The sequence below is a fragment of the Heterodontus francisci genome, chromosome 16, assembly GCF_036365525.1.
Source record: "Heterodontus francisci isolate sHetFra1 chromosome 16, sHetFra1.hap1, whole genome shotgun sequence".
In the NCBI taxonomy this organism is placed as follows: domain Eukaryota; kingdom Metazoa; phylum Chordata; class Chondrichthyes; order Heterodontiformes; family Heterodontidae; genus Heterodontus; species Heterodontus francisci.
In genome coordinates, this window is record NC_090386.1 from 56,892,929 (window position 1) to 56,909,302 (window position 16,374).

General features: G+C 39.4%; 1 protein-coding gene across 2 annotated transcripts in view; it reads left to right on the top strand.

The window, feature by feature from the left end:
• The first annotated feature begins 349 nt into the window (after positions 1-349).
• Positions 350-16,374, top strand: part of LOC137378111 (cadherin-4-like) — a 714,047-nt gene continuing 698,022 nt past the window's right edge. For both annotated transcript variants that reach the window (XM_068048209.1, XM_068048211.1), the window contains exons 1-2: positions 350-620; positions 886-1,000. In XM_068048209.1, the coding sequence (XP_067904310.1) occupies positions 567-620; positions 886-1,000 (169 nt within the window). In that variant the 5' untranslated portion in view covers positions 350-566. The remainder of the gene's footprint in view (positions 621-885; positions 1,001-16,374) is intronic.

A 16,374-nucleotide genomic window follows, 5' to 3' on the forward strand; every position in this document is an offset into this window, starting at 1 on the left:
CGTATTGAATGGCCTAGGGTTCAAAAATCAATCACATTTTCCTCAGCCTGTCCAGGTTATTATGTTTACACAAACACACATATAAACAACACAGAAATAAATGGTAGAACTGGGCTAAAATTAAAAATGTGGCTACTTTTTGAGAAGCTGTTGCCATGTTTTGAGCGCTTCTACTGTCGGCATCTTCCAGAATGTAGTGCTTTGCAAAGAGCCCTGAAGAGTTGTCAGTGCCTGGTACCTGTATTGTCATGTAAATCCTTCAGGGGGCTGAGCTCTTGCCTTGTGCTGTGGCTCAGCCCCCCCCCACCCCCCAATGGGCGGGGTTAGTGACGTACTGACGGTCGGGAGGAGGAGGTGGTGGAGCGCCGCGCACCTGCAGCGTGAAATTGACAGAGACACAGACACAAGAGAAGAGCCCACTGCAGAGACAAGAGAGAGCCAGCTGAAATCCGCTCCACTCTCTTACTACATGAAGAGCCGGCACCGCCACTAAAGAGGGGGTTATTTTAATTTCAACTTTGCCCGACTTTTTTTTTCGTGGGGAGGGGGGTTTTGCAGTTAGCAGGATGCTAACCTCTGCTGCCATCCTTCCGATCGCTCTGCTTATTTGCTCAGATCGGGTGAGGGAATAATTTTTGTTAATTGCTGGTGATAAATGTATTTGCTTGTACGGTGCTTGCGAGCCGCAGTTATCGTTAAAGCAAGGCTTGATCGCGTGTCTTTTTATATATGTGTTGGCTTTACGCTGTATTGTTTCCTAAATGCTTTAAATTGTGTTCTGTTGCCGTTTTGATTTATATATATATATTTTTAAAACTGCCCTGGTCCGAGTAGTTTTAACCAGCAATAAGTTTGAATGGGGAATTTTCTGCTTGATCATCTCAGGCAACGGCGGCGGATGCTGAAGGGAGAATATCCTCGTGTAGGACTGGATTTTCTGAAGATGTATATGCAGTATTTATTTCCAGGAGTATTTTTGAAGGCCAGAGTTTCCTTAAAGGTAAGAGCAGTAAGATGTTTAAATGCGATCCTCTATCTGAAGGCAGGCTGCGCCCAGCACTGGATATCACGCCTCACCGTTACTTTGGAAGGGAGGCTTAAAGGATCCGTAGTGGAAGTGGCAAATAGCCAGATCATTGGAAACGTGTAAACCCCCTGCGACTCGTTAGCTTTAATAAAACTTCCATTGCCTACTTTTATCGTACTGCAAGATGATCAGATTTTCTTCTTTGAACCGATGAGAATTGCTGAAAACAAGGGGATGTATTTTTCCGCTATCTGATGCTGGCCCCGGGTCTGCGGAACCAGCCTTGTGCAATCGCTAGTTATTTCTTCATGCTGTGCAGTGATGTGTAGATGCGATGTATTTCACTTTTTTTCTGAATTGTGCTTTAACTGTGTTTGAAAGCTGTCTAATTAAATTGAATTGAGGAATTTATTGTTTAAAGAAACGGTCTAAATTTCATTTCACTCTCCGTCTGTTTCTTGACATGAATGTAGCTTCACAGTTTGTGCCCTGCAAACTTTGTATCTGTCAAGTATTTGTGCATTGATGCGTGAGATATATGTCTGTTTTAAAGCAATTTTCACACTAAGGAAAAAAAGGATTTGCTGAGAGCTGGATTCATACCATTGTGCTACGTGCACGCCAATCTGTGGGTTTCATTGATTCCAACTCCCTTACCAGGGTTTCTCCCGTTCTAGCTTATTGGGATTTAAATGCAGGCGAACGAGACCAGTGCAAAATAAATTAGTGGGTTTCTGAATAAGGATGGCATTTAGCTGTTTATGCCCGCATTTTAATAGTGCGATGTTTGGATAAATTTGTTATATTTTGTGGACTTTATTCTAAGTTAGCCAAGCAGAGCCAGAATTTTTGGAGAAGGGTCAAGTAGGGTAGACAATGGAACAATCTGTTTTTATAACTGGTGTCCAGAAATTGGGGGTGGAAGGGAAATGGGAAGCTATCGCCCTTGCCCCTACCCATTGTGGTTTTAATAGTTCCATGTAGCAGATTTTGTTCCTGAAGGACGTTTATTTTCAAGTTATCATTGCCTCATAATCAACAAAATCATAGGTCCAGTCTGAATATCTTGAACTGATAGGACTAACTATCGTGTAGATATGACACAGTGCCAGCCACAAAAAAATGGGTACTTGAAGGAATACTGTCTTGATGAACTGGGCATACTTATTCTTTGTTTTATGAGCATAGTTCTTACTGAATATGTACTATCACTGTGATAAAGTGACATGCAGCTTTTCTCCCTGAATGGGGGAAAATGTATGAAAATACCATTTGAAATGACAACACTGAAGTGACATGATAAGCAGTTTTTAAAGTAATAAACCACAACGTGGGTGTACAAAGAATTTCCTACTAATGAAAAGCTGATTTCTTCATTGGCTGAAAGCCAAAGTGATTTAGTGGAAGGTGCAATTTTTGTGGGATATGAATTATTGGTAGTTTACAACATTTGTATAGTGTAATATCATTGGAAACAATTAGATGACATCACTGATAAACTAACCAATTATTTCTGAAGTCAGATTCACTGCTGAAAATATTTGGCCTATCACACTGTTCCGTGAAGTAGAAGATATAAGTGTTTTGCTTTCAAAAGTAGCTGAAGTGAACAATTAATTGATGGAAAGTGTGATTTCTAAAAGCTGTTGATGCTTTATATATTAAAATGATAAGCTTATATGCTAAAACTCATAAAATTTGGAATAAATCATAGCTGTGAATAATGACATCAGTTGCTTCTAAAGCTCCAGCAGTGCAATAAATGAATGAGTTGTATTTGTCCGGATTGAATAAATTAAAAGTTTATTTGGTCTGATGATTTGAAAACATCTACAAGGATTCCCATTAAGTCTAAGTTATGCACAACACCAGAAGCACACATTATACCCTAGTGGCAGTGGAACTTCCCAATACTGAAATCTAGAATTCTGAATTGTATGCAAAAGTTGAAATGCAGAGTTAACCATTGTTTGCTGGTCCGTGCTTGTTGGGGAATGATCAAAGCATTATACTTGCCTGTTGGTATTCAATACAATGTCTTTAACATCCTTTCAAAAGAACACGGACCAATTTTGTGTTGTGGCTATAGCTGTTGCTGCATTCTGTTATTAAGTTATAATGTTTTTTAATGAGTAACATTCCTTACACATTTAGAAATCACATTTAACCCTGAAATTGTCGATCAGAGGTCCAGGGTTAGTCAATTTTGCAAGTATCTGTTCACAGATTATAATGCTGAAATGTATACTATTATTAAGGTGATAGAACCATTCCTGTGCCATGAGTAACACTAATATGACAACACTGTCATAGAACTAAAATCTCTTCAATATAATCCTTATCAAAAATGACTAACACATTTCAGTTTTGCTTTTGTTCCTATTTCTTTACATTCACTTATCTATCCTATGCATTTTTAAAATTTCAATCTGCTTAATTGAATATAACCTAGACGTGTTATCTTTTCTAACCTTGCATTTCCTAAACAAATACATTTTACAGTTTTTTTCCTTACCTCATTTCTTCATTCATTCTCCTAGCATCAATTTTGGAGGTAGGAGAAAGTTAAGGAAAAAGTTATGTCCATTGGCTGGAAACCAATTTTAAATCCAGACTTGGAAGTTTAACAGTTGGTTCTGTTATATGTGCGATCAAGTTAATTTTTCAGCATTTTTTATTTATTAATGTGTCAGTGGCGGCAATACATAGTACTCCTGATAGCACATTGTTCCTAACTATCCATGACCTGACTCTTCCCAGGTCTCGAGTAGATATCAAAGGCGCAGAGAAATGAAAGGCCAAGTAGGGACCAATGGTATACTGATAAAATCAGGACTTAAAACAAAAACTATTTGAATGTCAGGAAATTTAGAATACTCCTGTCCCAACATCAAAATATGTGAGTATACCCATTGCTGATTCTAGGGCCAGACCGATCCTCGGTGGATATATTTGGATAGTTTAATTTTAAAAGAGCTTGCTACCGAACAGCGTTCTTGCCATATTTAAGGTTGAAACTGTAACCAGTGCAATCTTGTCAATCCTAGTCCCATGAACAATTTACATTTGATTTGTTACTTGATGATATAATGATTGAGGATAGTCTATGCGTGTGCATGCATGTTTATGTGACATTAGTTATCCATCCAGACCAGGCAGTTTAAACATCAATTCTTTTGGCTTAAATTATTGCAGGTATTTTAATTCAAAAATTAAATCATAGTGTGGAATATTGTCGCTATTGTATGTGAATAAAGCCATAATTCATTATCATTCAACCTTATTACTCCTTGTGGAGTATAGCTCTTCTACTGTTGTTTGCCACTGAACTCTCTTTTTGGCAACAACTACCAACTGATCCCACCTGCAGGCAGTCTTTTTACTTATGAACACATTAACGGACTTTAAATTAGTCTGGTTAAAATTGAAATTTCTTAATACGTTCCAGGTAAGAATACACATCTGAGGGTAGAGTTTCTGGTTACTTCGGCAAGCTTTCCGCCCAGTTTCCAACGCAATCAGTAAAACCAATAGAAAGCAATGGGGAATTTAAAACGTACGCGCGTTACACCCCAAAACATTTGTGTTCGTTTTTCCATGAACATTTATGCTGGTTCAAGATTTTAATTTGTCCGGAGCAGTTCCTGCCCTCAGAACTGGCCACAACTCCCAGGTCAAAATTGCAAGATTCCGCTGATTCAGGAAGGCTCTTCAAATTATGCTTTTTCTTAGGTGCACAAGCACTAGTAGACACTTTTTTAAAGGTTTTGTTACATAAAATATTTAATTTACTAAGAAACTGACTTGGAGACACTAATGAAACTATTAAATATTTCAATATAGTACTTTTATGTCATTTTCAATTATGTTAAATTTGGTTACTCAGGTGGAGGACTGGACACTTGTTTAAAAAATGCTGTGTTTTGTTGATAAACCCATTTTCAACTGTTAACGAAACTACACCAGGTGTAGTTTCTCTTTTTAATGGAAAATAAACGATTACGTTCTATTACACCCGATTGCGCTGGTTCATGGAAAATTTTACGTTTGCGATTATGTGAATAGATTTTAGTGGAAACGTGAATTGTTACCTAACCAACTCAATTTCAAACATCATTTTGGGTGTAATTTCCTGCTTGCGCCCAAGGCAAAAACTCTACTGTCTTGTGTGCAATAACAAAGAAGGGATGTGGGAAGAAGTGGTCAATAGTTTTCACCTGTGTGGTTGAGTTGTTTTCTCTGTTCTTCTTTGTAAGACTTGTCTGCACCGACTGCTGTTGCTGATCCAAAGGATTATCTGTTTATTTTATAACATATTGTCCCCTTAATTCATATCTACTTTCCCATCAGCGGAGCTGTTCACAAAATTCTAGCCATTTTTCAGGAAGTTATCTGATTTCTGAGGGTACTAAAAGGATTAATGCAACAGGATTTTCATGAGTCCAGTTTTTCAGTGTAATATCTTCCTCTTCAAATCACACTGAAGAGACTGTACTGGCGTGTACAACAGAGCCATTGTAGTGCATGTTTTTGTTAAAGTAAATCCATTAATTTTGGTTTCACTATAACAAACTTGCGTTATCTGTTTACAATGCATGTTCTGATGAATTGGAAAACTAAATTTTATGCTCTATGATTTGAAATTTTGCTGGTTGCAGATATTTGTGATGCTCAGTGGCAGCATATCTCCAGACAGTGGCTCTCATTGCTGTGTATAGGCTGGAGTTTTACATTTAATGAAAAAGCAAGTCTGTACAAAGTTGGGGTTTAAATCTTCATCTCTCAGATTTATAGAAAATTCCCAGTTCAGTCCCTAACAATCTGTACTTAATACTTTCATATATGGAAGGCTTATAACTCTTTTGAGGGCTGAAATTTCTTATGCTTTCTATCATATGCCTCATTGCAGTAATGTACTCAAGTATATTGGCTACAGAAAGAAATATCAAGATCCATAGAACAGAGATTTGTACAGGAAGTGAAGGAAAGTGAAAAATGTTTTTGTGCATTTTTTTTGATTTGTTTTTAGAAACCATGCGGAGGTGTTAAATCACTTCTCCAGGTGTAACTGTAGATAGCATTTAAATGCTTTAAATAGCATAGTAAATGATAGCAGAGTTAAACTGAGGTGGTTGATTCACTGCCCCATTCCTATTCCACTGCCATTTATCCTGGGGCCCTTTGCTGGGCTGCTGATGTGCCTGCCTGAATCAGATAGAATATCTTTATGCATTTTGGGATATTAGCACGTATGTAGGATCCCAATGCAATTTTAATAACCTGCTGGTCAGTGTGTGTCATAGGTGTTCTGCTCAGTAATACCTAGTGCAACAGAAGAGACCCAGACAGGTAAAAGTGTTAAAATTATTATTGGTGGGCAAGGAGGAGCAGGTGCACCCTTCTGGGTTCTGTAAGAATAATGAGGGCCACTGCCACCATTTAGGTTCTCTCCTGCTCTCCTCAGGCCTGCCTGCCCATCCATTGGAGAAGTCGGCCTCCAGCCTGCCTGATATTGTAGTGAGCTGCAACTGGCAAGCAGCAGCAGGATGCCAACAGCATTGGGTACTCAACCAGTTGGCCACCTGATAGTTAGAATGTACCCCAGTGTGTTTTAACTGCAGTTCAACTGTTTCATTTTAGTTTAAGAATTACCGAGGTTTGTATTTACTAAAGTAATTGAGAAGTTTTATTTACCACAAACATTGTCTAGAAAAAGACATGCTTGTAAAAAAAAACTTTTTCTAATAAATTATGAAAACCAATGATAATGTTTTAAAAATGCAGTTTCTACTGTGCCTTAGAAGAGGTCCATGATCTCATCAACATGTATTGGTACATCACTTAAATAGCATGGTGTAAATAAGAATAGTAAAAAATTTTCATATGCTGTCTACAAAGAGAAAGTTGTACTACTCTTTGATAGAAGACTTCGGATTTGAAGTGGCACCAATCGTCTGTTTTGTCATTGTTTTTGTTGGGAAATGCAACTTCATCAGGTCAAGAAGATGAATGCAAATTTCTGCTCATAATTTTCCACATGTTCAGTTCAAATTCTTGAGTGACCTTTTGGGGGAAAAAAATGCCAGGAGGCTAGGTACACAGTAGTTGCAGTATGTTGTCTCTCTTTAGCCACTATAACTTTTCAAAATGGTCAACCACTTCTTCATTTACTGCCTATCCTTTGTGATCTTCTCTGTACTGCCTATTCATGGTTCTGTTCCTATATGTCCCAACTTATCTTTTGCAATGGTTTGTTGTGCCCATATGATTCTTTCCACTGCAGTCCAAAGTTCTACGCTTAACACCTCCTCTTCCTCATCCACATGATGCCATCAGTGATGGTATCTCAAGAATGAATTAGTTTCTGTAAGTATGCTGATGATGCCCAATCTCCTTCTCCACAGCACCATTCTCGTCTCCTGACTTTTCCAGTGCTGTCGGACTCCTTGTAGTGGATAAGTCCAAACTGATGATGACGATGATGACAACAACAACTTGTATATAGACAGCAGTTTAACAGAATAAAATGTCCCAAGATGCTTCACAGGAGCCTTATGAAGCAAAATTTGATACTGAACCACAAAGTGATTTAGAGCAGATGGCCAAAAGCTTGGTGAAAGAAGTAGGTTTTAAGGACTGTCTTAAAGCAGGCAAGAGAGGTGGAGAGGTTTAGGGAGGGAATTCCAGAACTGGGGGTCTAGGCAGCTGAAAGCATGATCACCAATACTGCAATGAATTAAGAGGCCAGAATTAGATGACAAGACTGAAGATGTCCTGTTTGACTCCTGCCAGAAACTTCAGGCTATAGTCCTTTGTTTCTATTCCCTTTCTGGATGCTTGTTCACCTTTAACCTGAAGGTGTGCAACATTGGTCTTCTGTTTGACCTGAACTGGATTTCAAGCTCTATATCCAGGTCTTCACTGGGACTGTTCACTTCTGTCAGATAATCTGCCTTCATCATTGCTGATGAAGTTCTAATCTAGATTTTGTCACATCCAGGCTCAACCTTTTCCTGTGTCCTTGTTATAAGTCTTCCAAGCTGTATAAACTCTAACTCATCCAGAAAGTCACTGCCTAGATCCTGTCTCACAACAAATCCTACTAACTTATTAGCCAAATGATGATGCAAAGTCTGCATCCTTGTTTAACATCCCTCTATGGCATGACTTTATGCAACTTCTGCCTTCTGCACCTTTAATTACAACATGCACATCTCCTTCTCAATTATGTCCTTGCCTCCACCCCCACCCTCCTGACTAAATCTTCAGCCATCATGGTCCACATCACAGAATTTTCATTCCAAATAACTTCAACTCATTACATCTCTCTCCACTTTCACAAGTCTTTTCAAAGTATATTTTCAAAATTGCCTTTGGTCCCTTCCCTTAACATCTCACAATTTGCTGCACAGTTCTCAATTCCCCAGCTGACCCCATCATGGACTGCTTTGTGACATCTTGCCACATTTAAAGAATTCTAGAAGTGCAAGTTCAAGGCCTTCAATTCCAAACTTGATCTTCATCTTCTGTATATTTTTAAAATATATTTGTGCATTCATAACCAGTCCCTGCTTTTACAAATAACATGGCTTCAAGTATAATGAATAGGTTTCTCACCTTGAGAAATTAACAAGCCTGATCTTACGGCTAAAAGTTCTGTTAACCATTCAGATAATAAAATAGTTAAGTTTTGAGACTGCATATTTTGGGTTTAATGATAAAATTTTAGTTGGAAAATAACAAGTTACATTTTTGGATGTTCAAGAGAAATTATTTGCGGCATTTCAGCCCTGGTTCCTATTGGATAGCAGTCCATGGCACAGAACTGTCACATCTGTTGTTAATGAATTCGCCAACCTTATTTGAAGAGCCAAAAGGAGTTCTTGCCGGGAACTGAAGGGTTGTTTGTTTGCAGTAGGAAACATTATCAAAGTGAGCAGAGTATTGTATGTGAAAATGTGCTATGCCTGGCCTGAGAGTGCTTCAAGGAAATGGGTAAATCCCAAAAAAACATGATTTTCATTCAAAAGCTTCCTTTCACTTCATACCACAGAATACCCAAGTTTTATAAATGGAAGTAATATAACTGATCAAGACCTACAAATATGACTAGCAGGAAAAGACCTACTAGTTCATCCAGCCTGTCCCAGACAGCTGTAATGTTTTGTACATCACGGTACATATACTCCCCACCAGGTCACTCACCCATACTGTTGACTGTGCTCTTGGGTTCAAATACCAAAGCTTTAAAATAAGATCAAGGTGAAAGAAAGAAAAAAACAGTTGCATTTATACAGCAACTTATCACAGATTCAGGATGTGTTAAAGCAGTTCATATTTTTGAATTGGCTTTTTGGAGTACAGTTATTGTTTTAATGTATGCAAATTTAGCACTGTAATGTCCCATAAGCAATAAATAAGATAAAAATAGTTAACCTGTTTTTGATGGTGTTGGTTGAGGGAAGAATGTTGGCCAACATGCCGTTCTTTTCATAGTTCCATGGATCTTTTACATTCATTTGAATGGGTAGATGAACCCTCTGATAATGGAGTACTCCATTATTAGTGAACTGAAGTGTGATCCTAGATTATGTGCACCAGAACCGAGCAGGTCTTGACCCAATGACCCCTGATTCAGAAGTGAAAGTGTGCCTGCTGACCCAAGTTGGCAGGTGGATAGAATGTACTCCTTGCAAGATAAGGTAATGTTATGGCATACATTACAGGAAACCCATTGAAGTATGAATAATAATGGCTTCAAGATTCAGTTAGATGCATTTCTGGAGAAAAGGGATATCAGGAGAAGGTTGGCAGTTGGGGGATATATCAGAAAGGGATGGGTTCGTTGGGACTAAAAATTCTTCAATACATGTCGGCGTAACTGAAGGTGTAAAGTGAACACTACTCATTACCATTAATTCTGCGAAAAGGAAAACTGTTGAAGTTGACATTACGAAAAGAAGGTGGCAATACATCTGTGATGGTTAGGAAAATTCAAGGAAGAATGTGAGGAGAACTTTGTTTTTAAAAAAGTGGAATGGTCTCTTAAAACAGTTATTTTCCTAATTAATTACTCTCGTTGACATGATCTTTGAGGGCTCAGACTGAATCAAACTGTTTAGGACTGATTTTATTTTGATTCAGTGACAATTTGAACATCTAAGTTCCATATATTTTTCTATCTGGTGATGAGGTTAAAATTGTTTGAAACTTCATTTGCTGCTGAAATGGAATGTATAATGTATCTGGCATTGATGGCCACATAAAATAATTTAGTAAAGAATTCTCAGAATTGGGACCAATTAGCTCTGGAGAAAAATGAAAGGCGACTTAATGGAGAGTGTGAAGATTTTTAAATGATTTCAAGGTAACATTTTACTGATCCCTTAAACTATGTTATGAGCTGTAAAGACCTGTGTGCCAAATGATACATGTTTTATTCCTATCACTGAACCAGAATTTAGAATGATCACAATTCATTCACTTGTGAAAAGAACTGTGTGGTTATAAGTCAGTAGATTATTCTTATCTTCTGTGCTGTTTCAACCTTATAAAGTTCAAGGGTAGCATGAATGGAACATCTGTTTATCATTGGTTACATTTCGTTTTGTTACATTTCCAGTGGAAATGTCCTAATATCAGCAAAACTTGAACAGTAAATAGATGGGAGGGAAATCAAATTTCAGTACTTTATTGGAGGAATCCTGGAAAAATCTATCTTCATTCTGTTCACAGTTGGATCACTTAATGCTAAGAGTTAACTATGCAGAACTAATGTTTAATTTGTCCTAGAAAAATCAATTCTTGCACTACCTTAAAAATACGTGAGTACATATTGCAATCTCCGGAAAGTAACCCATAGAGCAACAGCTCAAAGTAGAGATTAATATTCGTGAGAGGTCTCGTGTAGATTTAATTCGCAGGTAGTTCTGGTTTGGTTTTGTTTTTCTATAGCTAACGACTTTGCCATATGAAGGTATTTCAAAACTGATGGGGAACTTTAATTTTATTTCTCCCCACCCCACCGGGTGGGAACGGTATATAGAAGGGGTTCAATTCGTGCATGTAACAGACGAGCTCGGACTGGCTGCGTTTTGCTCCCGCGACCATTTTCTCTTGGCTGATTTTCAATTCGCCCGAGGCTCCCTCTACAGGAAGGCGGGGGCCGAATTCAAATGCAAAAGTCCCAACCTGACTATGTCCTTCGCACCGCAACGCTATTTAATTACAACTCGGGTAGAGGCAGCTTGTTTTAAATTAAGCTTCGGAAGGATTTTATTGGGGTGGAAAGGGGACAGAAAATTGATAGCTGAAGCAGTTTGTCCATTCAGCCAGACGTGTTCCATGGGGATACTATAAAGGGGGAAGGGTGGGGAAGTTTATTTTCCTCCCGGATTTTAAAATCATTCAACTGAATTTCTCTTCCCACCAATCAAAAATGGTTGACACTCACAAAATTAGGTAATTTCCCAATGGCTTGTATTTATATAGCTACTTTAACATGGTAAAGCGTCCCAAGGTGCTTCACAGGAGCCTTCTCAAACAAAACAAAGGTGATAGTAGGGTAGATGACCAAAAGCTTGGTCACAGAAGTAGGTTTTAAGGAGTATTTTAAAGGAGGAGATTGAGGCTGGGAGGTTTGGGGGGGAATTCCAGAGCTTGGGGCCGAGGCAGCTGAAGGCAGGGATGCCATTGGTGGAGTGCTTAAAATCAGGGATGCTCAAAAGGCCAGAATTGTAGCAGTGCAGATATGTCGGAGAGTTGTGGGATTGAAAATGAGAATGATTGTAACCACATTTATTTCACATCTTTGCTGCCTGTCTGATAGCTCCCTGTTTTCTTTCTAGAATTCCTGGTTTTCCCTTTGCCTCACAACGGGCTGGATTTTAAGCTCCTCTGCCTTCGGGAACGTTGGCAGGGGGTCAATGAAGATCGGTGCGGCAGAGGCCCGCCACTGACCCTGACGGCGACAGGCCCCATGTCAATCTCGGTGACGGCGAGGCCTCATGGCGGCCGCCCAGCCACTTGGCAACGGGACCCCCATTTAAATATGTAAACTAATTTACATACCTAATTTAATGAGGGTCCGTCACCTCCTGAATCGCTGCACTGACCTTCATTCGGGCAGCTGATAATGCCTTTGATTTCCCATTTGAGGAAATGTGGCGTGACATCTGTGGGGAGGGGGAAGGAGGATTTTTTTCTCTGTGTGGGGGTGGGGGGGGAGCGGGGTCAAAATGCTGTGGATTGGTCGGGTGGGGGGTGATGGCAAGGGGTAAAGGGCTTTAGGAAACTTAAACTTACCTTTCCCTTTAAATTTTAAATGTGCATTGAGAGCTGAAAGCCTTTTAAAAATGGTGCCGGCACCTGCGCATTGGTGCAGGACGGCGTTGCCTGCGGCGGCTCGCCCGCCCCTCCATGTGATTGCGGGGCTGGGCGCCGCGGCCGTGTTAATGAGCCACTGCATTTGAAATCGTGATGGCTCTGTGACACAGTGCTCATGCGGTTGGGCCAATTCTTTTACGTCCACCGCCTACGTCGGCGATGGTCTCTTCAAATGCAGCCCAACTTGTCTGTGCTGCAGATGAACCTCCGTCTCTGCTGCACTTAAGTGGCCTCTTGCACCACTTCAGTTTCATCAAAAGCTTGTCCTTTCAAGCCCTGGTTAAATTCTGCATCTTGTATTCAGGTGAGGGAGTGTGGTAAAAAAAATTAACATTGACCGTAAATTAAAAAACATCAGGTAAAATGTCTCCAGCCAATAGTTTTACACAGCTTGTGAGCATATCCTTGGAGTGTAGTTGTGGTTTTGTCTGATGCTAAGCTAAGCCTTTTCCTCCTGTATATGTTGCTCGGTAGTCTGGATTATGCCAGTGGTCGGTTTGGAAGAGTTACCAAGTTCCCACTGTGCTAGGTTTAGCAGAAACTTTGAACATTTTTTCTTATTGAAAACTAAATCTATTTTGCAATGATTTTAAAAAATCTCCATGAAAATGTACCAAGGTTGTCAGCTTTTGTTGTGATCAGTTGAAATGGCATCCTTCCACATGAGTTTAAAGACAGTTTGAAAAGATCCGGCCAGTGATATTGTAGAGAGCGGTCAATAAACTGATTTCTAAAGGTAGATTTGTGAAGGAAAGAAGAACCATAGAAATAATTTCTTAAATTTGGAAGAGATTACATGGTAAGGTGTCCATCCTACATGATTTTGGATAGATAATGGTTTGAATTGTCATGGATATTATGTTGGAGATTGGGATCTCCAAAGTCATGGTATTGCTGCTTTCAAATCCATTCATTGATGATACCATCGATTGCTGTATCTTTTTTCAGTATCTAACGGGTAGCTCCAAGCCTAAGCAGTGTGAACCAGCAAAGTAAGGATATCTGATGGGTTTACAACAATATGCTTTGTCTTTATGTGAGAAAATTGGACACCTGCACAAGTTAGTGATCATTCTGAACTATGGGGAGGACATGTTCTAATGGGTTTTGTTCTGCTGCAATATTGAGGATGGGCTCTCAGCACTGCTGAGGTATAAAAGTGATAACATTGTCACTTGAAGGAAATTTTAAGTGAGGATTAATAACCAGCTGCCTTGAGCTGCACTGAAACAAAATCTTTACTGCTTTACCATTAGGGCACCGAGTGTTCGTGACAGAATATTATCTGTTTAACTACTTAAGCATTGCTTAGTGTACATATTTAATTCTAATTGGAAAGTGGAAACACTCTGAATTTCAACTTCTGTGTCATTGAATTAAAATGTAGCTGCCTAAAGGTGTGTTCTGTTACAACAAACTAAGAAGAAATGAATAGTAAAAATTCTTATTGTGCGATCACTTATGGTGGCAACTGCTTTGGGTATATTTGTGTCTGTTTTCATCGCCATCATTACCAACACATTTATAGGGTTTGTAGTGTTTCTACTTCACATTGCAGATTGCCAGTTTTAGAAATCAATTACAGGGAGCATGCATGCTATCAGACAGCTCCTCATATGGTCAACCCATGCAGGATTCTTTCTTCAAAGATTTAGGGCTTTTTCTTAGATGATGAAAGGCTTACTTCCATAATTCAAGAGATCTCAATTTCCTTAGGAACCACACGCCAAAACTGGCAGACTTTGGGTTTCTATGATTAGAGTGGGTATATGAGTAATGTTGTGAATACTAAATTAAGGGCATACTACTTTTATTTCACACCTTTCTTCAGTTGCCTTCAAGGGAAAGTGAAGGAAAATTTATAACGTATTTATAACATCTGAAATCTATACCAGTTTTATCAGTCTACTGGTAAGCAGCCAGTGAAAATATTGTGGAATAGGTAACCTATTGTTTATCGCTGTTGGCCAATCTGACCAAAATACACATAACACATAATGGGGCCAGTTTTAACCTACCCACCCAGCCCATCAGGAAACTGAGTGCAATGCAGATTTTATATCCCACTCAGTTTTATTCCATGGTTGGTCAATGCAGAGTAAACTTGGATGATTGTGCTAAGATGGAAGACTTGTTGAAGATCTGCTTATTTATCTTCTCAATCCCATGGGTTTCCTGCCTGGCAAGTTAGGTTAAAATTGACCCTCATAATGACAAAATGGACCATTCCAGATCTTGAAGTCAAAATTTTTCATCAGTGTTGGCTCTGTGTAAGTGAGAATACTTATGTTCCTATTATTGCTATTCCAAGTGTTATGACCAAGACGGGAGAAATGCATTGTTAATTCAGTCCCTCTTCTCCACCATTCACAGCATATCAATAAATTTCTCCCACCTACTGAAAAATAACCAATTAGACTCTATTTGTCCCCCAGAATAAAGCACACCAACTACGTTTCTTTAAACACCAACAACATTAACTATATATAAGAAAAAAAAGTCTTAACCACCAATAAGATAAATCTATTGTTACAACCAGGTGAGAAAGAGGTCTAGGGGTTCCCTTTCAGCCTTCACGTGGTCTTACTGTAACAGGGTTTTGTTTTTAAACACAGTGTTTTGAGTTCCCCTTTGGTTCAATCCGTGTTCACCGCTTTCCAATTATAAGGCAAAGAAATGAGCTCAAACAGGCTTTCTTACGTTTAAAGAAGAAAAGTGAAATTTATTAGAACTTAAACTCTAATTCAGTTAACACCTACGGATACACTCCACGTCCCATGCTAGCATGCATACATGATACACACATGCAAATAGAGACAGAAAAGAGCAGGAGAAAAATAAAGTGGAGATGTTTGAGGCAATCGCTGAAGAGGAGTTTTTGTTACTGTACTTCAAGCTCGCTGTAGCCCTTGCTTGTAGGTAGATCTTGCTTTTCATTGGGGCCCGGTATTCTTCTTAAAACTTGTTCACTGTAGGAGACTTTTCTGTCTCGGGTTCATATGTCTTCAATGGATTCCAAAGCTAGTGAGAGAGATGAGAGCAGACATGAGAGGCTGCAGCAAGCCAGCCTCAAGAGGTCTTTTCAGTCCAGGAGCAAACAGCTTTCTAAGTTCAAATTCTCTGTGACGAGTTCAAAAACAACCTCCAACAGCTAGTTTGACATGTGACTAAACTGGTCTGACTATGTCTGTTTGTGTCTTCGGCCATCTTAGCAGTCAACCTGGAATGCAAGCTCCTCCACCCTCAACGTCCAGTGATCAAAAGTCCATTGTGGATTGAATGTGTCAGGGCATGGGTCTTTTGTCTCTTTTAAGCACTGTCTGTTATTCACTATGCAAATGTATTTCCAGTCAAGGATCTGGTGCTTTTTTTTAAAAAAAGCAAGTTCTTTCTTTACTCCAGTAACAGTTTAAAAATCAATGTTCATGTGGAAACATTAATGTGCCTCATTCTTGGCAGGTGGGGTCTTGCATGACACTATATATATAAAAGCCCCTTATTTCCCTAGTCCTCATGCGTACACACACATACATTCAAAAGGACCGGTTAACTGGGGGGCGGGGGGGGGGGGGGGGAGGGGAAGGATTCTGGTTTACAACTGTCTCTTAGGAACAGAAAGAATAATAAAATAAATCAATTTGTCATGCTCTGGTAGGAAATTCTTCAGTTGGGTTAGGTGGCCCAGAGTCGAATAATCAGTTGCCACTTGAAGTCTCTCCAGGCGAGGTTGATGAACAGTCTGTGTTGGGTAGGCATTCAAGGCAATTCAGCTACAGCAGGCATCACATAGGTCTTTCAGCAGGGGTGTAGCAACAGGTCTGCTTAGGGCTTACAGCAGTAGAAGCTTTCTTCAGGTTCCAGGATTTCCCAAACCACAGGAGGCAACAGGAACTGCAGTGGATGCAGGAATTCTTAAGAGACAGGTGGCACTAGGAATCTGCCACCTTTCAAATACAGGGTTT